This window comes from Vulpes vulpes, chromosome 12 (genome assembly GCF_048418805.1).
Source record: "Vulpes vulpes isolate BD-2025 chromosome 12, VulVul3, whole genome shotgun sequence".
NCBI lineage: Eukaryota > Metazoa > Chordata > Mammalia > Carnivora > Canidae > Vulpes > Vulpes vulpes.
The window spans coordinates 46,892,197-46,913,943 of NC_132791.1; the positions used below are offsets into that span (position 1 = coordinate 46,892,197).

The 21,747-nt window shown below is 40.9% G+C and overlaps 1 protein-coding gene across 32 annotated transcripts in view; it reads right to left on the bottom strand.

Annotated features, from left to right (window-relative positions):
• Positions 1 to 21,747, bottom strand: part of KDM4C (lysine demethylase 4C) — a 460,147-nt gene that overhangs the window by 414,909 nt on the left and 23,491 nt on the right. For 6 of the 32 annotated variants that reach the window (XM_026001367.2, XM_026001365.2, XM_072728371.1 and 3 more), the window contains exon 1: positions 8,530 to 11,219. The exons of 6 other annotated variants lie outside the window; for them this stretch is intronic. In XM_026001367.2, the coding sequence (XP_025857152.2) occupies positions 8,530 to 8,915 (386 nt within the window). In that variant the 5' untranslated portion in view covers positions 8,916 to 11,219. Of the gene's footprint in view, positions 1 to 7,635; positions 7,887 to 7,923; positions 8,418 to 8,529; positions 11,220 to 21,747 lie in introns of those variants that run through there. 20 more of the 32 variants (XM_072728395.1, XM_072728380.1, XM_072728389.1 and 17 more) reach the window with 11 other exon arrangements.

Consider the following 21,747-nt stretch of genomic DNA (forward strand, 5'->3'; position numbering starts at 1 on the left):
TGAGAAAGGTGAATACTCTGGAGGGTCAGAGAAGCCCAGCAGATAAAAAATACAGTTTAGGTTACTCCTCAAAACACTACCCATGTCCATCTGCTGAAATCTGCCTGTCACTAAACAATGTGCTTTCCCAAGAAGCAAAATTTCCTAGAAAGAGCCCTGAAGAAGGAACAACCATGCTTTGTATCCAGGTCCTAGTTCTTCTTATGAGTCTAATTAGAGAGTGACTCTGAGGACATTAGTCCTCCAATGCCTGCATACTCTAGATCAACTGGGAAAGTTCAGATTTCTGACCCTGTCATACTAAATATGAGAACAGAACTATGAAATCTCCTAAAAGTGCTGTCTCACATGCACACAACCCCCAAAGGTCCTATCGGTCCAGCCAACTGTCCATACTTTGACATTTCTCTCCAATTTCTAAAGTTTCCAATTCCTTCTCTTGAAAATAGTAAATCAATATTTAGTATCCCGGGATCCCTGGGTGGCGCAGCGGTTTGGCGCCTGCCTTTGGCCCAGGGCGCGATCCTGGAGACTCGGGATCGAATCCCACGTCAGGCTCCTGGTGCATGGAGCCTGCTTCTCCCTCTGCCTGTGTCTCTGCCTCTCTCTCTCTCTCACTGTGTGCCTATCATAAATAAATAAAATTAAATTTAAAAAAAAATATTTAGTATACCTATCTTATATGGCTATCAAATATATTTTCAAATACATAATCTACTAAGGTATGAATGAATGCTTAAAGACTAAACAATTTCAAACACAGGTTTGGAAAAATTTACTGACGTGATGATTATACATTTAAACTATCACTATACGTTTCCTTCAATTTTATTTGTTAAATCCTACTATAACTAGACAAATTCAACAGAAAGAAGACATCCTTGTATAATCCCTAGTTATCCAAAATCCTATCACTTTAACTCATGCCACACAGCAGGATTTAATAAAGGATATTAGAACTTTTGAAATTGGGATCCCTGGGTGGCGCAGCGGCTTAGCGCCTGCCTTTGGCTCAGGGACCCGATCCCGGGTCTCCAGGATCGAATCCCACATCAGGCTCCCGGTGCATGGAGCCTGCTTCTCCCTCTGCCTGTGTCTCTGCCTTTCTCTCTCTCTCTCTGTGACTATCATAAATAAATAAAAATTAAAAAAAAAAAAAAAAAAAGAACTTTTGAAATTGTCATGCTATGGGCAACCATCAGTGAAACACACGTTCATTATCAACATGCATAAGTAGGTCATGAAGAGATCGAATTCTATTTTAACAAAAAAGAAAAACAAGGCAGGCTTTAATAATGTAGACAGGAAAGGAAAAAAAAAACTCACAGGCTAAGAGAAGAAATATGCATCACTGTGCAAGACTACATATTGTGAAGGTAAAATGTACATCCCACCTGAATGGGGTCCCCAAAACATAGCTACCAGAAACCAGGGTTCTATCCACCACTTAATAAAGATATTATTTTTACTATTTGCAAATGCCTAAGTTAATGTACAGGATTTTCAACGAAGTCTGATTATAAACGCAACAATGTTCATTCTAAAGAAATTTGAGGAAGGAAAATCAAAATTATCAGTGATCCCACCATCAAATTAGCATTCCAGTGTATTTTTTCTAACATATGTACACTTATAAACACGTTTAAACACAACTGGGCTCATTTGAAATATATAATTTTCTATAATGCTTTCTTTCATTAAACAGGTTTGGAGTAACTCTAACATTTTAAAATATTCATACAACTTATAAATATCACATCACAGTGTGCAGTTAAAATAGCCCTTATGCAAGATATTTAGGTTATTTCTAATATTTTGTTAGCAAAATAGATAAGAGATCAATACTGCATTGATGGGGACCAAAGAGCACCAAGCCTTTCTTGCAAAGGCTCTGTTAAAGTGAGTAAAAAAGAATCACAGCTCTAGCGATCACTTCTGATGATCCATTGAACATGACATCCTTACCAAGCCAGGCTCCTTAATTCATACCTTCACAAATACTCGTTTGCCTTCATCCCCTTACCATCATTTTCAGAATTTTGTTTGATTTGTAACAAACTGAGAAAATAAAAGTGATGACAGGCCAACCTTGAAGTTCATACCGCACATCTGCAATGAGCTTAGCCAAACAGTAGAAGAGTATTGGCTATTAGCGGCCCAGTGAAACCTAGAGATTAAGACCTAAATAAAGTCCAATACAGATTTTTCTCAATCTGACCTTAAGTAACTCTCCTTTGAAATCAGACCAGAACTTCTAAGTAGAACTAGCTTTCTACTTTTCTTAAAGTAGAAAAGAGTCTTTTCTTTTAATAGGAATGGTGGAGGATAGGGGGATGGTACATAAAAGCTATACACATTTGGACTTCCCATCAGACAAAAACTAGAAAATAGCAATTGTGTTTCAAAAGGGGGACAGGGGCTAATGTAAACAAAGCATTTTCTTTGTATAGCCTTAGAGCTGTGTTATTGGGACCCCAGCCTGCAATCCTACCCCATTTGTTGGATTATATCAATATTTATATGTGATATTGAGCAAAATAGAAAATATGGGAGTACAGCACAGGTGGGAAAATATTGTTTCATGAAATTTTTGTTTCAGTTTTGTGTATGTGTGTGGGGTCAGGTTGGGTAAAATTACTTCCTACTGTGTGCCCTAGTTTTATTTCCTTGATTTTTTTCATATATACAGAAGTCATTAATTTGTACAACAAATGTTTATTGAGGAAGTATACTATAGTGTTAAGACAACAGTATCCTGGTATGATACAAGTGAGTAAAAATACTTGGGTCTCTCCCTTTGTAGAATTCTTACAGTTTAGGAACAATCAAATAATCACATAAATATAGAGCAACAGTGTAACTAAACATTCACACTCAAAATGATCCTTTTTCATGAAATGTTGGAAATCACTTATCTATTGTGTTCATTGCTGTATGCCTAAATGATACGGAAGGAAACAATTAGGGAATTAAGGTAGATTATCATGAGGAAAGCTGATTTAGATTGGGGAAGAGGTGGGGATGACAGGTCAGGATTCTCTGAGGAAGTACGTTCAAGCAAAGACTAGAATGATGTACCAAAAAGAAAGTGCGAAGAAAACCTGGCAACAACACTTTGGGAAAGGGCCTGTACAGTTTGAGAAAAAGAAAAGCCAGTGAGCAGTTAGGAAAACTAAAACCATCTAAGTAAAGTTTGGGGGTTGCTTCAGATAGGAAGAGATAATGCAGGAATTTTAAGTCTCCTGAGAGCAATGAGAATGATCCAATTTGCATTTTAAAAGATCATGAGTGGTGACGGGCACTGAGAGGGGCACTTGATGGGATGAGCACTGGGTGTTACGTTATATGTTTGGCAAATCGAACTCCAATTAAAAAAATATACAAAAAAAAATCATGAGTGGAACAGAAGTAGGAAGGAGGCTGGAGTGGCTACTGAGATGATGCCAAGGAGAGACTAGACTGATCTAATACATATTTTGGAAACAGAAATGACAAGGTTTGGCAATAGTCTGGATGTGATACGAGGGCTGAAAAACCATAGGCTACCTGGGATAACTCGCAAGTTTCCCCAGTTGAGCAGTAAAACGGGATGAGATGCATGAGAAACCCAGAGGAGCAGAGCTGAGAGGAAAGATTCCAGTTCGCTTAGTTACAGTTAACAAGTAGAGATGTCAAATTAATAACTAGAACTGGATGGAGATATACAAAAAGTAAGCATCAAAGAGATTTTGATGACACATGACATCATGACACGTACTACGTCGTAGCTCATTTCCACTACGTTCTCTCAATAGGAGCAGTATTTGCTATTATAGGCGGGTTTGCCCACTGATTCCCCCTATTCTCAGGCTACACTCTAAATGACACCTGAGCAAAAATCCACTTTACAATTATATTCGTAGGGGTGAACATAACTTTCTTCCCCCAACACTTCCTAGGACTATCGGGTATGCCCCGTCGATATTCTGACTACCCAGATGCGTACACCACTTGAAATACCGTCTCATCTATAGGCTCATTCATCTCACTTACAGCAGTGATACTTATAATCTTTATAATCTGGGAAGCCTTTGCTTCTAAACGGGAGGTCGCAATAGTAGAACTTACTACAACTAACATTGAGTGATTACACGGATGTCCTCCTCCATATCACACATTTGAAGAGCCTACGTATGTAGGGTCTGCCCCTTAAACTTTACCCTCAACAATACATACTACAAACCCAAGAAAATCTAAAATAAATTTTTAAGATTCTATGGAGCAATAGTTCACAAATAACCACAGTAGCTGAAGCCATTGTGTATCTGAAAATATAGAGCAACAGTGTAACTACACATTCATACTCAAAACAATCCTCTTCCAGGAAATGGTAGAGAATCACTTGTCTATTGTGTTCACTTGCTGTATGCTCCACACCTAACATTGCACATGACACATAGCAGGTGTTAAAATATCTATTGAATATACTCACTACTGGGCAGAACAAACCACCTAGCAAAAATAAGATAAAGAATGCAAACAAGCAACTGTGCAAGGAAAAACTCCGTACTATGATGTTTCATAGCAAGGACACTTCTCAGGGAAAAAGGAAACTGAGTTATTTACACTATCATATGCTCATAGTATCAGAGCTAGATTCTGTTCCTAAAATCAGCTTAATTTCAATACAAGAAATTTCATCCCTAGACAACCAATGGTTAAATATGGTCATCATTCCCTACTATTCCAAGATATGATAAAGAATTAAAATGTAATAAAAGTTTGATGTTTGAAGCTATAGTAAAAAAAAATCTCACCTAGGTTATTAAAACAAAACAAAAAGATTAGAAGGAATTTTATTAAAATAAAAATGGCAAAAAAAATAAAATAAAATAAAATAAAAACGGCAATTACTGATGATTTTTCTTTATTCCCCTGTTCACAAATGTCATACCAATACATGGGAGAAAATTCACAAAATGCACACAGACATGAAAGAGAAAAATTACCCATAAATCCACCACCCAGAAGTAATTAACCACTTTCAACATTTGCACAGAACTTTTTTTTTTCCACAGAACTTTTTCTGTGCATACATGGGGATAGAAAATAAAACAGTGATCCACAGCTAATGGTCTAATTGTTTGAGATGATGAAGGAAATTACAGAATACTGCTATGGTTGGTACAGTATTGAGGGAAGACTAGCTAGAAGTAACTACTGAGCTAAGTAAGCTATCTAAAGGATGAAATGGAACTAACCAGACAAAGAAGCACAGGTCAGAGGGCACAGAAGAATGTGAGGAGGGCACAGGCCCTACCGAGTGAGGAAATGGGGGGAAAAGTTTGGTGGAAGAAGATTGGCTGGGCAAAGCCTCACTGAAAGAGCTGAGAGGACTTGATCCTCAGGGAAAGAAGGATGGGAATGTTCCAAATGCTTAAGGGAGAAAAGTGTTAAGCCCTGCAAGTGCAGACTGCTGTGATCAGCATCTTCTTCCAAAGGGCGTGGAGGGTGGGGAAATGAGAATCTTTAGGGGTGTGCAATACAATATTTTAAGGAAAATAATAAATTATACTATTTACAATAATATTTTAAATTTATATTTTAGGTTCCACAAAACCTTCTAGATTGGTAGCAAATGAAGAAAAACAGTGACTTTAACCCTTGCACAACTCCCAAGAAATTCATACTAAAGGAGTATTGAATTTATAACAACAGAAGAAAACACAAATTTTAAAAGACCAAAAGTCTGCACTAGACAGAGTTTAATGATAGTATGCAATACACCTGCTTTATCACATCTCTGATAAATATATAACAAATTAGTATCCAAGAAATGAAGAAAAACTGAGCTAACATAAAGGGATGATCTCAAAGACCTCCAGACAAGAAAAACACACCACTCTCCACAGGGCAAAGTCCCACACAGAGATTTCTGGCCTCTGGAGAAATGGACTTCGTAGTGGAGCAGAAGAGGTCCTCAAAACTAACTATCCCTCCTTCATCCCCACTCAAAAAAAGGTTTAACCCAGCAATTCCACTATGAGGTACATAACCAAGAGTAAAGAAAACACCCATACACACTAAAACTAGTTTGCCAATGTTCATAGCACATTATTCAAAATAGCCAAAAAGTAGAAACCCAAATGCCCATCAACTAATTGAGTAAACAAAAAGTGATATATCCATATGACAGAATATAAGTCAGCCATAAAAAGGAATAAGTACTGATAGATGGTATACGATGGATGAACCTTGAAAACATTATGCTAAGTGAAAGAATCCAGTCTCCCAAATCCAATTATATGGTTATATTTATATGAAATATCCAGAATAGACAAATCTATTGAGGTAGAATGCAGACTAGTCATTGCTTGTGGCTAGAAGGCATGAGAGTTGGAGACTGCTAATGGGAACAGGGTTTCTCTGGAGGTGCTAAAAATGTTCTAAATTGATTCTGGTGAGAGTTGCACAATTTCATGCAGGTACTAAAACCACTGGATTATACACTTTAAATGGGTGGACTATATGGTATGTGAGTTATATCTTCATAAAGCTGTTATTTAAAAAGAGAGAGGATATTTCTAGCACCGCCAGGCATTATGGTAAATTGTTAGAAATACAGCAAAGGCAAAAAACCCATAGAACCTAAGGGGGGGGGGGGGAGAACAATCAAGATGTAATGACAAAACAATGAGAAAAAGAAAGAAAAGGATTCAGACTACTCAAGGTTAGTTAGGCACCTTAGTCCCGGGTGATTCAGAAAGTGTCAAGTAGAGAACTCAAAATACCAGATTTTCATCCTGAATTTGAAATTTAAATCTAAATAACTTTTTAAAAATCATGTGCCTGGGGATCCCTGGGTGGCCCAGCGGTTTGGCGCCTGCCTTTGGCCCAGGGCGGGATCCTGGAGTCCCGGGATCGAGTCTCACGTCAGGCTCCCGGCATGAAGCCTGCTTCTCCCTCCTGTGTCTCTGCCTCTCTCTCTCTCTCTCTCTCTCTGTCTATGATAAATAAATAAATAAATCTTTAAAAAAAATAATCTCCATTCTTGTAGAAAGGTTAATGGATTTTTTAAAAGCATTTGTGTACCTACAAGGCTTAAAACATTTATTTTTAACTTTAGAAAAGCAACCAATTAAAACCTGTTAATAAAACGAAACAAGTCTCCAATATAAATTGTACTATTCCAGTTGGTTGAATGCAGTAAAGATTGTGTGCAAACTTTTCATAACGCTTTAAATTGGGAGAAAGAGGGCCTAAAAAACCGGAACAGCCCTGTTATGCATTCCAAAACAAAGCACTGGGGGTTGGGAGGAGACCAGCAAGGCAGAATCTGAGTAATGATCGTAAAGGAGAGCCAAGCGCTTCAAAGCAAAAATGGACCTTTAAGAGTTAAAGCCACTAATTTTCAACCACAACACTTCGAAATTATATTAGTGACTGTTACCATAGAAACAGTGAAGCCGAATTTCCCAAGATTAAAAATAAAAATTACAGCGAATTCAAGTGGGTGAAACAGGGCAAAACTCGGTGCGAACCTAGGTGGAACTGAGCCTACCAGAAACTTTCACCGAGATAAGGGCGAACCAACGCCAACTTCTAACCTACATTTCCAAAGCAGGTCTTGATAAACCGCCTCGAGGGGTCGCTTACCAGGTCCTTAAGAAGTTTGCCCTCTCTTCTCCAGGCGCAGCAGGCATCCAGAACCCCCCGGGCATCGCCACAACCAAGGCCAGCCTGCGCAGTCGAGGGGAAGACTGGCTCTGAGCTCGCCCGGCGAGCGTCGGGCTCGAGCCCCGCTGGGCTCATTGGCCAAGCGGGAGGAAACACCCAAGCTCGAACCCCGAGCCCTGGCCCGCCTGCCGGACGCCCTCCTCCACACTGCCACCTACGCCACGTCCCCTGCGTGCCTGGCATTCCACGCCAAGCCGTCCCACTCACCTATTAAGCACCCACTGTCTACACCGCATCGCGGCTTCAGGCTCTGCAGGAGGAAATGGCCCCTTGCCGGAAAAACCAAAAGGGCAGTACCGGGGCTGAGGACGACCCCGGGGAGAGGCTGCCGGCCTGGGGCGAGGTGCTCCGGCGAGGAGGCCCCCGCGCGCACCCCCAGGGTCCTGACCGTCCGGAGAAGAGCCGGCCCCGGGGGGAGCAGCAGGCCGTGCCTCCCCGGGGTCCGCCGCAGACCCGGCTGGAAGCGGCACGTTAAGGAGCCGGCATCCCCGGACCGCCCGCGCGCTCCTCTGCCCCAGACCTCGGCCCCCGGGAGAAGGGCGAGCGCGGGGACCGAACCCCCAGAGGGCCGGGGCGGACTGTCACTGGCTCCCGCCTCCCTCCGCCGCGACGCGGCCGGCCGCCCTCCCCCGGCGTGATAGCCGCGGCGGCGGGGACCTAGCGCCTCCCGGCTAGCGTCTCCGCCGGCCCGGCCCCGGCACCGCGGCGGCCCCGGGCAGGCGGGGGCAGCGGCGAGAAGACCGCCCGGCCCCTCCCCCTCCCCCTCCCCCTCCCCCGCCGCCCCTGCCGCCCGGACGTCGGAAAAGCGGTTACCTGGCGCGCGGGTGGGGACGGGGACACGGCCCAGAGGAGGAAGATGAGGAGGAAGACGGCAGCCTCCGGCCCGGGGAGATTTGGGGAATTTGGAAGACTTGTTCCGCACTGGGTGACAGCTGTTCGCCGCGCACGCGCAGCGGCCCGGACGCCCGATGACTCCGCCGCTCCTCACCCTCCCGTCGAGGGGTAGGGAGGCAGCGGCGAAGGCGCGCGCACAGCGCCGGCCGGCTCTCCCCGCGCGAGGGCGCGCGCGCCGTCACGTGACCGCCGGGCCCGGCACTTGAAGTCACGTGAACTCCCACACCGCTTAAGGATGCGCAGCACCTTCTAGCTTCGGGGTTGGTCTTCCGTGCCTCTGTCAATCTAGGTTCGCTGTGGTGCATCTTGTTCTCTGGGGACGGACATGCCCACTTTTCCCCAGAGGGGCAGACACTTAAGCAGCAGGAAGGAACAGGTGCACAGAACCTCGCCCGGAAGTGCCTGCCGGGCTCCGCGGGGCTGGACCTGACGGAGTCCACGCGCCACACGTCGTCCGGGGCCGGACGCGGGCCTATGGCTGCCTCGGGCGCGCGGACGTCAGCGCAGCGTCGCCGTGGGTGGGGCCTCCGGATGCCCCGCGGGTCGTGGCGGGGCGGCCGTGACAGCGGCTTCCTGGCCGGGCGGGGCTCCTGCGCCTCCTGACAGCAACGGGAGATCCCGAGGGGGCCGAGGGGTCCACCTGCCGACCTTCCCGCCGGGAGCTTTCAGGCAGGAGACGTGTCCTCCGGCTAGAAGAGCGAAACCATCCCAGATTCCAGCACCTCGGTGGAGCGCGGCGCGGCCCGCCCCGCCCGGGGATGCGCGGGAGCTGAGGGCACCCAAGGGTGGCAACACCAGGAACCGAGGCTGGGGAAGTGCTCAAAAACGGCAACGGCAGCAGTTTGACCTCAATTGTAGTACCAGGAAGTGCGAGTGTCTCCGGACCCCGGGAACGTACTTCGATTACCCGCTACTACCAGTTACTTTTGCGCTGTAACTCCGCCTCCCGCGGTGTCAGAAGGAGCCCCACAGCCCTTAAGCCCTTGTACTGCCCAAGACAGATGGCTAACACCACATGTTTTGCAGAGCTCAACAATTTTTTTTTTTTTTTAACTTCCTGCAGAGTGCCCAGCTGGGTCCCTCCTAGCGTTTCCCCTAATGTCCTCTCAGCTAAGCCCAGACGGACCGCGACACTTCGGAGCACACTCGGGCTGTCTACCCTTCTGAGTTTCCTATTAGAATCCACTGATGTCTACTTTTTAAAAACATCTCAAGGGTCCACTTGCCACACCCTTGAAGTCCTTTATCTCTGGGAAGAGCATATCGAGGTCAGATGAAATGTGGTTAAGTACTAAGGCTAATGGGATTATTGGGCCACCGCATTTTAGTTATTAAATTAGAAACAAGGTTTATGCTCTACTACCGATATACACGTCTGCGCTTGCCCAGTATGTACATTCAACTGGGAATTTTCAAATGTGTAAACTATGTGGAATCCCAACCCTCCTTACAAGTCAGTTAGATACGCTAGAACAATACATAACCCAACGTTTATTTAGAGCTTGACACTTTTCAAGTGCTTCATAAATATTAGCTAAATTAACCCTTAAAATAATTCAATGACTACGTATTATTTTATTTTTTTAAAGATTTTATTTATTTGATAGAGCACAAGCAGGGAGAGTGGCAGAGGGAGGGAAAAGCAGGCTCTGGAACAGGGAGCCCCATGCGGCACTCACCTCAGGACCCCAGGATCATGACCTGAGCCTAAGGCAGACATTTAGCTGACTGAGCCACCCAGATCACCCTATATCCTTATTCTAGATATGAAAACTGAAGTATACTGGTGAAGAAATTTGTCAAATAGCTACTAAAAATCAGGGTCCCCAGGAAGCCATATGCTATATTAGACTGGCAACCTGGTACACCAGAATAAAAAGACTGGAAATCTGAATCCCGGTCCCTTTAACAGTTTGCAGATGGATGATGTTACACCAATAACATTTGTTGAACACAGTAAATCGAATCTCAGAGCTTTTTTAACCTGAAAAAGTAGGGTGGCATACCAGCCTTGCTGACTTCAAGCATGTTGAACATCAAAGAGAATAATGGAAATGCCAAAACACTTCAAAAGCTGGAAGGCATTGAGAATTTATTAATGACTCTACAGTTTTGGAAATTGAAGTGGAATTCAGATGGATTTGTGGCAGTGTTGAGTCCCTAAAGTATCAAATACCAATATATTGTGAATCACAGTAATGAACACTTTAGCCACATCGTAGATGAATTTACTTAGGTCCAATTAAAAATTCCAGTTGCAATAAGATGGAGTTATATAATGGATACAAAGATTTCCCTTGAAGCACGTATGTTACGTGAACTATTTAGATCACTTCAGTGACAGCAGTTGTAAATTTCCTTATGTATAATGAAGTAAATTGATAAACTACTAAATCTCTAATTTTGGATGAATTGAAGTTCATTCGACTTTTGCAAATATAAGGAATTAAATATCAGTAATGCTCATTAACATTTATATTTATCCTATCACATATGTATGTTGTATATACAGGTATAATACAAACCACAACCAATAATTAGATGTTTAGATGATGATTTAAAGAATCATAGTGAACATGAAAGTACCTAATAAAATTAGAAATTTTGGTGCCTGTTCTCTGTGTTCTGTGCTTTGAAGTTTAGGTCAATTTGTCTCTTACATGGGTTATTATAGTATAATGAACAATTATAATATAATGGATTAATATTACATAATTCTCCTAATGCTATCTCTACCTCCAGTGCTTCTTCACTCACCTCCTCTTCCCCCTCCAATTCATCTTCTATAGTGCAAGCCAAAATTATCCTCCTAATGTAAAAACTGAACCATAATTCTATCCAATTGAAACACTTCATTAATTCCTATTATGAAAGCTTTTCAGACTTAGCTGAGAAGAGTATGGTGGCCAAGGGTATACAGATAGACTTTGAAGTGGCTCAAGCTTCCTATGTAAATACAGTATTCAATCAGTTTGGATACCATTATATTTGTGCGTGTTTTAGTATAAAAAACATACCTAAAATTACTTAAAGTTATTAATTAAATTATTTAATTTTCCTATCAAAACATCTGGATAAAATTAAAGGGGAGATATATCTAGTTGTCCCTGGGCCATGGCCCTAAATTTATACATGTGTGTGTTAGGGAGGGTGGGTGTCAGGGGAATAGGTGAGTGAGTAGTTTATGGTTTTCATATCAAGGAAAACATTGGAAATGATTTATGATACCTGAATCATAACACAATTTAGAAACTATTCATTTTAACAAAACTATAAGCTGAAGTTGCAAATTTTGAGCATAGATGTTAGTTTCAATCAATCCTGATTTTTATTATTATTGCCATTTTTTATTATTTGTACTATGTTTTATGAATAGTGATACAGCTATGTACAGGACAGACCTGGCCTTGCCTTCATTGAGCACACAGTCAAGCTACAATGAGAACCAATAATACACAACCAAAAACATGGCTAAAAAGAAAAAGACAAACATTGATGATTATGTGGCAAAAACACCAATAGAAATACAGATACATATGCACTAAGACACAGAGAAGAAAATTTGTAGCAGCATTATTTGTGAAGTCTCAAACTGGAAACAACCCAAATAGCCATCAACAGAATGAAGGTATAAATGTTGGTATATTTATACAATAGAAACTAAACAACAAGAAAATAAATGAACTACTGCTATCTGAAAGATAATGGCTACATCTCACAAAAACAGTGTAAAGTGAAAGAAGCTAGACACAAAAGAATACATGCTATAAGATTCCATTTATATAACATTTTAAAATAGATAAAGGGCAGCCCCAGTGGCTTAGCGGTTTAGCGCCACCTTCTGCCCAGGGTGTGATCCTGGAGACCCGGGATTGAGTCCCACGTCAGGCTCCTTGCATGGAGCCTGTTTCTCTCTCTCTCTCTCTCTCTCTCTGTGTCTCAAATAAATAAATAATATTTTTTAAAAAACAGCTTAAAATAGATAAAACTATTCTATGGTGTTAAAAGTCAAAGTAATGGCTGCATTTGAGGAGGAGAAAGGGGGCAGAGCAGCTGGGAGGGAAGAGGTGAGGAACCTCTGAGATGCTGGTTATGTGCTTTTTTTTTTTTTTACCTTGGTGACAGTAATCATGATAATTCATCAAGCTGTATACTTACGATGTGTGTACTTTTATATGTGTGACATTTTTTAAAAAGATTTTATTTAAAAAATTAAAATAAAGATTTTAGGTGGCTCAGCAGTTGAGTGTCTGCCTTCTGCTCAGGGCATGATCCCAAAGTTCTCGGAGGGAGTCCTGCATCAGGCACCCCACAGGGAGCCTGCTTCTCCCTCTGCCTATGTCTCTGCCTCTCTCTGTATCTCTCATGAATAAAATCTTTAAAAATAAAAAATAAAAGGACTTTTTAAACATTTAGTATGTTAATTATTGTGCATTTCTTTTTTAAATTTTTTTTTGTGTATTTCTTATATCAACTTTCTTACACACCTTGTGACAAATGGACCACTTAGGTTGATTTAACTTGATAAATTAAAAGGTAAAACTTCCCCTTTCTTTTCCATAACAATTTTTGTTGTATTAAAAGGGGAAAACTTAAAGACAAAAACAAGTGGATGGCAAACTGAGCTCCTCTTTTCCTTTCGGTCCTATTGACTCCTAAGATTTTAAGTAACAGGAGAAAAAAAAAAAAAGGAAGAAGAATTTCAGTGGGTAAAGGATTTTATTTTTCTTTTTTTAACTCTTTTTTATGTAGATAATTTCCTTTTTTCAATCAGAGTTGTCAATAAATCAGAAAGAAATATAGCACTCCATTACAATAATTTTGTTAACAAAAGTAATTTCTTTAGCTTTTCCAGATATGTTGTAAACATACTCATATTTCAAACCCTTTTCAGTTGCAGGCTAAGAATATGTTAAATTTTTTTAAATATTATTTTGTAAATATTTTCTTACCTTAGCTTGCTGAAATCATTTCAGATAGTAAACAAGGCAGCAGGTCCATTTATGACAGCATATGATAAGGCCATCTGTGTGTTAACCAACTGTGTTAGTCTGTAGACTTACTTACTTAAAGGGTTTAGTGGGGAAATATATTGGCTTACACTGAAGCCCCATGACAAAATTATCCAGAGTAATAAGTCTATCTTATCATATATCTAACCATTAAACACCATATAATTTCCAGTGTGTTGAACCAACAGACTCCAGAGTACTAAACCAATCTATGGAGAAAACCTATTAATTACTTCATTCAACTTTTATTGAAATGTGCTAGGAAATAGTATTCTCATATGTATTGTAGAAAGAAAAGGTTTATTTGGTGGAGGAATTATTGTGAATTCATCCCAATCAGAATCAAAACAAATTCTAATGGTTTTTTGATATATGCATATACTTTGTTTCATTTTTTTCGAAGGTTAATTCTTATTTCCCATAAAAAATTGTTTGGGATATTCAGCAAGTTAATATTATATGAAAGACAGGGTGCTATTGTTTATGTGTTTATATATCTTTTAAGTACTTACTACATTTTGGAAAACTGGCATTACTTGCTCAAATTGAACATATACATACCCTGTGATCTAGTAATTTCTCTCCTAGGTATTATACCCAACAGAAATGCATGTCTATATACATCAAAATACATATTGAGAGAAGCATTCTTTGTAATTATCAAAAACATGTTACTAAAGATAAAAGGTCAATGTTTATAACTTTAATAACCATAGAACAAGGCCATTATTTCAGGTAGAGGCCAGGTATGTTTATCTTTGGCCTGCAGTAGAGGCCTTCCATGAATAAGGATAGAAGTAAAGTTTTATGCTCCTAAAGTTTTAGGAAAGGTGGTTCAAACTGACCAAGAGGAGATAGAAGTCCTGCTGGTGGTAGTTTGTGATGGGCATACCTGAGAAGGATTGGGATTTGTACAAGAGTCAACCAAGCTAACCATTGTGGTAGATGGGGAGGAATTTTTGTGGATACTGATTAATAATGCATCCGGGTCCCAGTCTAAGCACATCTCTTCTATTAATGGTCATAGAGTACCTGTAATTTCATAAGCTATCCTTCACCACCAAGGGGTACTATACCTCTCCACCCTTAGGCAATGAGCTTAAAAGATCCCTTCACTGAGGGAGACAGGAGCTGTTGTATTGCTACTTTTTATAAAGTCTGTTTAGTCTCTGCTTACAATAGGAAACAAAGCACTTGATATCTTAGAAATGAAATTAATGTATTAGTTGGAAAGAGACCACAAAATGTCATCTTGGAGTTTCTTTAACAATCCTTCATTTTCAGAGTATTACTAACTTCTTTATACTTGTTTCTTATTAAATCCTGTCTGGGGGATCCCTGGGTGGCGCAGCGATTTGGCGCCTGCCTTTGGCCCAGGGCGCGATCCTGGAGACCCGGGATCGAATCCCACATCAGGCTCCTGGTGCATGGAGCCTGCTTCTCCCTCTGCCTATGTCTCTGCCTCTCTGTGTGTGTGTGTGTGTGTGACCATCGTAAATAATAAAAAAAAAAATTTTTTTTAAATAAAAATAAAAATAAATCCTGTCTGGGGCAGCCCTGGTGGCCCAGTGGTTTAGCGCCGCCTTCAGCCTGGGGCATGACCCTGGAGACCCGGGATCAAGTCCCACATCGGGTCCCTGCATGGAGCCTGCTTCTCCTCTGCCTGTGTCTCTGCCTCTCTCTCTCTCTGTCACTCTCTGTCTGTCATGAATAAATGGGTAAAATCTTAAAAAAAAAAAAAAAAAATTTAAAAAAATTAAAAAAATAAATAAATCCTGTCTGGCTTGTTTCATCTCTCCAGCAATCGCTCTCTGTATCACAAACAAGAATCTAATTATCATGGATATTCATGTGCAAAATAAAATGTTGCTGTATATTTTCCCATACTACAATTCACCTCTATTTTGTTGATTTTCCTGATTTTAATGTTTCCCGTTCTCTGTACCTGACTACTCCTAATCCTTCTTTTCTGCTTACATTCTGTCAGTACCGTATCGTCTGATGAATGAGTTCACTTCTCAGCTTTGTTTTGTTTTTTGTTGTTTTTTTTTTACTTCTCAGCTTTGTGATACACTTTCTTGCACTGACTATAACTAACAAGTATCCTTTTCCACCTTCTTAAGTTCTCTTTCAATCATGCATAATTGACATCTGTAACTCAGCTAAAGTTGTAAATGGTTTCTCTCCTTGAACTAGTTAAGGTAGCTTGAGCCTTTGTCATATCCATTTACTGTTGTGATAAAATGCAAAACATGACCACAAAGTCCTCCCATGATCCTATGCAATGTGACATTACTCTTCTTCCCAGCAAGAGGTTGTCTATTTCCCAGAATTTGGGCTGATCTTATGACCTGCTTTGGTCAACAGAATGTGGCAGGAGTGATGTTATGCGACTTCCAAAGCCAAGTCTTAAGGGACACTGCAGCTTCTACTTTCATCTTATGATGCTGCCCTGACATTATCATATAAGGATGCCAGTTTAGCTTACTAGAGAATAGGAGGTCATGTGTAAAAGAACTAAATCTCACAATGGACAGCCAGTACCATATGCCAGACATATGAGTGAGGCCCCTATGGCCTTCCAAACCAACCACCTTCCAGTTGAATGCATGCAACACCAGCAGATTAACTGTCAGCCAACCCAGAAAATCATGAAAAAACTATAAATCATCAATGTTTTAAACCATTAAGTTTTGGGGTTAATATACAGCAACAGATACCTGATAGAACTGTCTTCTTCACTTTCTCACCTTGGTGATTCCCAGGCTCTCCCTCATCTAATTCAGAAAATACAATTTTGAAGCTCCTGAGTAGCTCAATCAGTTAGGCATCCAACTCTTGGTTTCAGCTCAAGTCACAAGATCAAGCCCTACGTTGAGGTACAAGCTTTGCACACAGTCTACTTGAGATTCTCTTCCTCCCCTTCTGCTGTTCATTCTCTCTCTCTCTCTCTCTCTCTCTCTCCCCCTCCCTCAAATAAATAAATAAATTTTTAAAGAAAAAATAGAAAATACAATTTCATTCCTATTACTTTCTCCCTCAGTCTCAGAATCAATCAGCTCAAGACAATCATTCAAAACTTTAGCATCACAACTTTTATAATCAAGAGATTATTTCCTGTGTTTTGGAGACCTATAATAGACTTTCAGGTTTTCCTGAGCTTCCTCTTCCTGTAGTATGACAGAGACCACACTCAGCTTTCTCTTCAATGGTTAATAGCTTCACTAAGAGCTATCTATCTCTAAGAGGTTTACTGAATTCTTACTTCTTTTTCTATAAACTCAAAAAGCTTTCCTACATTTCTTTACATTTTCTTCTTAGTTTATACCATAATAAGTATTTTTGCCCACTGGCTTTATATTATTTTTTTAATGTTTCCTGATTTTAGCCAGTCCTTCATTAAACAAATGCATTCCTATTTTGTTGGCTGTTCTCTTCAAGTGAATTCTTGGTTTGTGAAGCTTTTGTTGATATTCTGACACCTCTTCAGGAATTTTTTTCCTTTCAATTAAGTTTATTCTTCTCAGCAATTAATGTTTAGTTACTTGGTATGTTCTGCTCTTTTTTTTTTTTTTTTTTTTTTTTTTGGAAAGAACAGACCCAAGGGCAAATGTTATAGTGACAAGTGACAAAGACAACATCCCAGAGCACTCCTTGTAAATTGCACAGGTCCCTCCTAGATTCCTCCAACCATGCAGATCCTGCTCTGGGTTCCACAGGCCTACATTGTCGAAGAGATGAAGGCCCTGTTCCTAAGCTGTAATTTTTTAAAGCAGTGGTTCTTAAAGTTGAGAGCAAAGCTTCTCAGGAATCAGCAAGATTATAAAACATTTTATTCTACTGTCTTTTTTTAATTTATTATTTTTTCTTTTTTTCTTTTTAGTAATCTCTACACTCAATGTGGGGCTTAAATTCAGGACTCTGAGATCAAGAGTCACATGGTCTTCTGACTGAGCCAACCAGATTCACCTAAAAATATTTTCTTAATAAAACTAAGATTTTATTTGCCTTTCCCACATTATTCACTCTTACTCCCTGGGGAACTTTCTAAGGCTACAATTAGGAGTGATTTCACTTCTGTTGTGAAGGCTAATGGAATGTAGGTTTCTGTATTACCGTGTTTAAAATTTTAGTTTTAAAATCTAATATTTAAAATCTAATTGACAGATATACTCAGTTTTCAAGAGTGTGAAGGGTCTCCTGTGACCAAAAACCTTAAATGCCATATGAGAGAATAAACATATATCATAAAAAAGACTAAATTTCCTTTAGCCCTCGACTCTTGGGATACTCCTCCAAACTACTAGTAGGTCCCTCCTTGAGGCGACTTTCCCTCCCTTGGGTGTTTGACATGTGAGGAACTGGCATCGCCAGCGTCCCTGCTCCAGGACACCAGTGGGTCCAAGGCAGAGCAGCAGCGGGGGCAGGCCCTGCTCCTTCTCCCGGCCTTGAGCCAGAGCACAGGGCCCTAGGGCTTCACCTTCTCCCTGCTGCTGACCCCAGGCCTCAAAGCCCCTCGGGCTTCCCTCTACCTCTCCCACCCCTTCCCTGGAGCATGGTGGCTCCTAGGGTCTGTATGCCTATCCCGCCCTCGTGGACACTAGGGATAGCCTTGGGGGGGGGTTGGGGGGGGGTTGGGCGGGGGGAGGTGATAAAGTGGGTCTGCTGAGTTTTAGTAAAATAGAAACTGAGAGGTAGCCTTTCTAATTGCAGGTGTTTCAGACGTAACTCCAAATATGCGTTCCAAAAACAATCTCAAATTCTGTGCAACTGAGGACTTTGGGGGCAAATAGGATTGCAAGAGACCACTTAGAACCTATCCAAAGTGCTAACAATCATGCTACTGGAGCAGTTAAAATTCCCCTGAAGTGTGTGGTGGGCACTCTGAGGGGATCTCGAATCTCTTAGTGGATCTCTAAAAATATAACTAATGCAGCCACTTTTTTCACCAAAAAGAGGGCTTCCGTAGAATTTTCAACTTTTTCTTAAGGTCCTCCTACATTATATATTTTTTTCCTTAATTGCTCCCAAATATTGACATGCAGAGAAAAATTCCACTTGAACCCACTATTATTATACTGGCATAGGCCTATTTATCAATGGCCTATGAGCTAACCTTTGCTAAGGAAACAAAGCACACACAGACACACAAAGAAACAAAGCACACTTATAGCAGAAGAGACTGACAGACGCTTCACACTTCAATTTCTTCCATTTTCCTGCACCCCTCTTCATGTTTGCCAGATCTTTTGCCAAAAAATCTCCATTGATCTCTTGCTTGGCAAAAGTTAAGCTTCTCCTGGTCTTTCAAGTAGGTCACATGTGGGGCAACCCTGGTGGTGCAGCAGTTTAGCTGCCACCTGCAGCCCAGGTTGTGATCCTAGAGACCTGGGATCAAGTCCCGGCTTCAGGCTCCCTGCATGGTGCCTGCTTCTCCCTCTGCCTGTCTCTCTCTCTAAATAAATAGGTTTTTTTTTAATCTTAAAAAAATAAAAGAAGGTCAAATGTGAACTAGATAATGAGTTCTTCTGTTTGCAAATAAGGTTTTTTTTAAGATTTTATTTATTTAAGAGAGAAAGAGAGGGAGAGCACAAGTAGGCAGAGCGGCAGGCAGAGGGAGAGGGAGAAGCTGACTCTCTGTTGAGCAGGAAGCCTGACACAGGGCTCAATCCCAGGACCCTGAGATCATGACCTGAAGCTTAAGGCAGATGCTTAACCAACTGAGCCACCCAGGCACCCCCTAACAACTGTCCCTTTTGAGACTGCCCAAGTTGGCCTGCTTCCCCACTCATTCTTCCTAGAGACAACATAATTTGTCTGGTAAAGCCGTTCATTTAGATCAGACTTGGAGAGGAATTCATGTTAGTGAGCCTCTTAACTATTAGGTATTCCTCCACAAGTCAAATGAAGAAAGATTAGCTACAGATTCCATATAGAATGCAGAAAATTTGGGATACCTTTGTGGCTCAGTGGTTGAGCTTCTGCTTTTGGCTCAGGTTGTGATCCCAGGGGGGTCCTAGGATCAAGTCCCGAATTGGGCTCCCCACAGGGAGCCTGCTTCTCCCTCTGCCTGTGTCTCTGCCTCTCCCTCTCGGTCTCTCATGAATGAATAAAATAAAATCTTCAAAAAAAAAATCTTGTATTTTCTTTCATTCTAGCTTCCTGTTAGTAAAGAGAGCAAACAAACAACAAAATAAAATAACCATAACACTAAAGACACAGACTCTAGGTAATGCTTTTCACCCATTAACTCAGTAAATGGATATACATTAAATTGCCAAGATGCCTGTGATAGTTGCATATAAGGTAGTATGGCTTTGCCTGAACAAAGTACCGCAGTGATGCCATTGAAAAGGCAAGAGCCCCTACTGCTGATGAAACCATTTTTGTCAACCTAATTTCATTAGCTATACTTAAGATAAGAGGATTAATTATCTAGCAGCTATATTGTTTAGTCCTCTTGATCCCTTGTTATTTTCATATTGAGTAATCCTTTGTCAGCACCATTTTTTATTACAAGAATGTCTCTTGATGAAAGCTATATCCACATTTGATGCTATTTCAGCTTCATTTATCTTTTTTAGACCTGGATATAGCATCCTATTGAAGAATATCACAAGCTCAAACTGAGAGACATTCTATAAAACCACTAGGCTGTATGCTACAAAAATGCTAATGTCATGAAAGACTAAGAAAGACTAGAGAAGTATTCCAAATCAAAGGAAGATGAAAAGATATGACAACTAAATACAATATGTGGTCCTGGACTGATAAATAAATAAACAAATAAATGCTATAATGGACATTATTTGGACAATTAAAGAAACTGGAATATAAACTGTAGAGCAGATAAAACTGTAGAGCATTGATAAAATTAAAGTATTTTATCAATGCTAAATTTCCTAAGTTTGAGAATTATACTGTATTTATGTAGGAGAATATTCTTTTTCTTAGAAATACACTAAATTTTTCAGGGGGGAGGAAACATGACATACACAACCCAGCCTCAAATAGTTGAAAAAGTATAAATGTGTGTGTGTGTGTGTGTGTGTAGAGAAAGAGAGAGGAGAGAGAGATACAGCAAATATAGCAAAATGTCAAAAAAGGTAAATCTAAAAGATATATAAGAGTCCTTTGCTCTAGTCTTGCAACTTTTCTGTAAGTTTAAAATTAATTTTTATTTTTATTTTTTTAAAGATTTTTTATGTATTTATTGAGACACACAGAGGCAGAGACACAGGCAGAGGCAGAAGCAGGCACCACGCAGAGAGCCCGACGTGGGACTCGATCTCGGGTCTCCACGGATCAGGCCCTGGGCTGCAGGCGGCGCTAAACCACTGTGCCACCGGGGCTGCCCTAAAATTAATTTTTTTTAAAAGGGAGAGGCAGGCCTCTCAGTGGCTCAGTCAGTTGAGTATCCAACTGGTGATTTTAGCTCAGGTCATGATCTCATGGGTCCTGAGATTGAGTCCGTATCAGCCTCCTGGCTCAGTAGGGAGTCTACTTGAGATTCTCTCTCCCTCTCCTTCTGCCCCTTCTGTTCATGCACGTGCACGTGCTCTCTCTCTCACTCTCTCTCTCAAATAAATGAATAAAAATCTTAAAAACAAATAAAAATTTAAAAATAAAAAAGCTGGGAAAAACCCACCTAATAAGATATATATCAATTTACATTCCAAACTTCTTCTAGAAAGCACTTGGATATATGTATCAAAATCCTTAAAAATGTGCATTGCCTCCAAACCAGCAATTCTACTTTAGGCATTTTTTGCTAGTAATCAAGGTAAGAGTCATTTATGTGTATGAGACCTTATCCTCTCATTATTTTATTTTTTTTTAATTTTTATTTATTTATGATAGTCACAGAGAGAGAGAGAGAGAGAGAGGCAGAGACATAGGCAGAGGGAGAAGCAGGCTCCATGCACCGGGAGCCTGATGTGGGATTCAATCCTGGGTCTCCAGGATCGCGCCCTGGGCCAAAGGCAGGCGCCAAACCGCTGCGCCACCCAGGGATCCCCTCTCATTATTTTAATAGCTACATATTTTTTTAAAGATTTATTTATTTGAGGAGGGAGGAGCAGAGGGAGAGAGGGAATCATCAAGCAGACTCCCTGCTGAGTGCAGA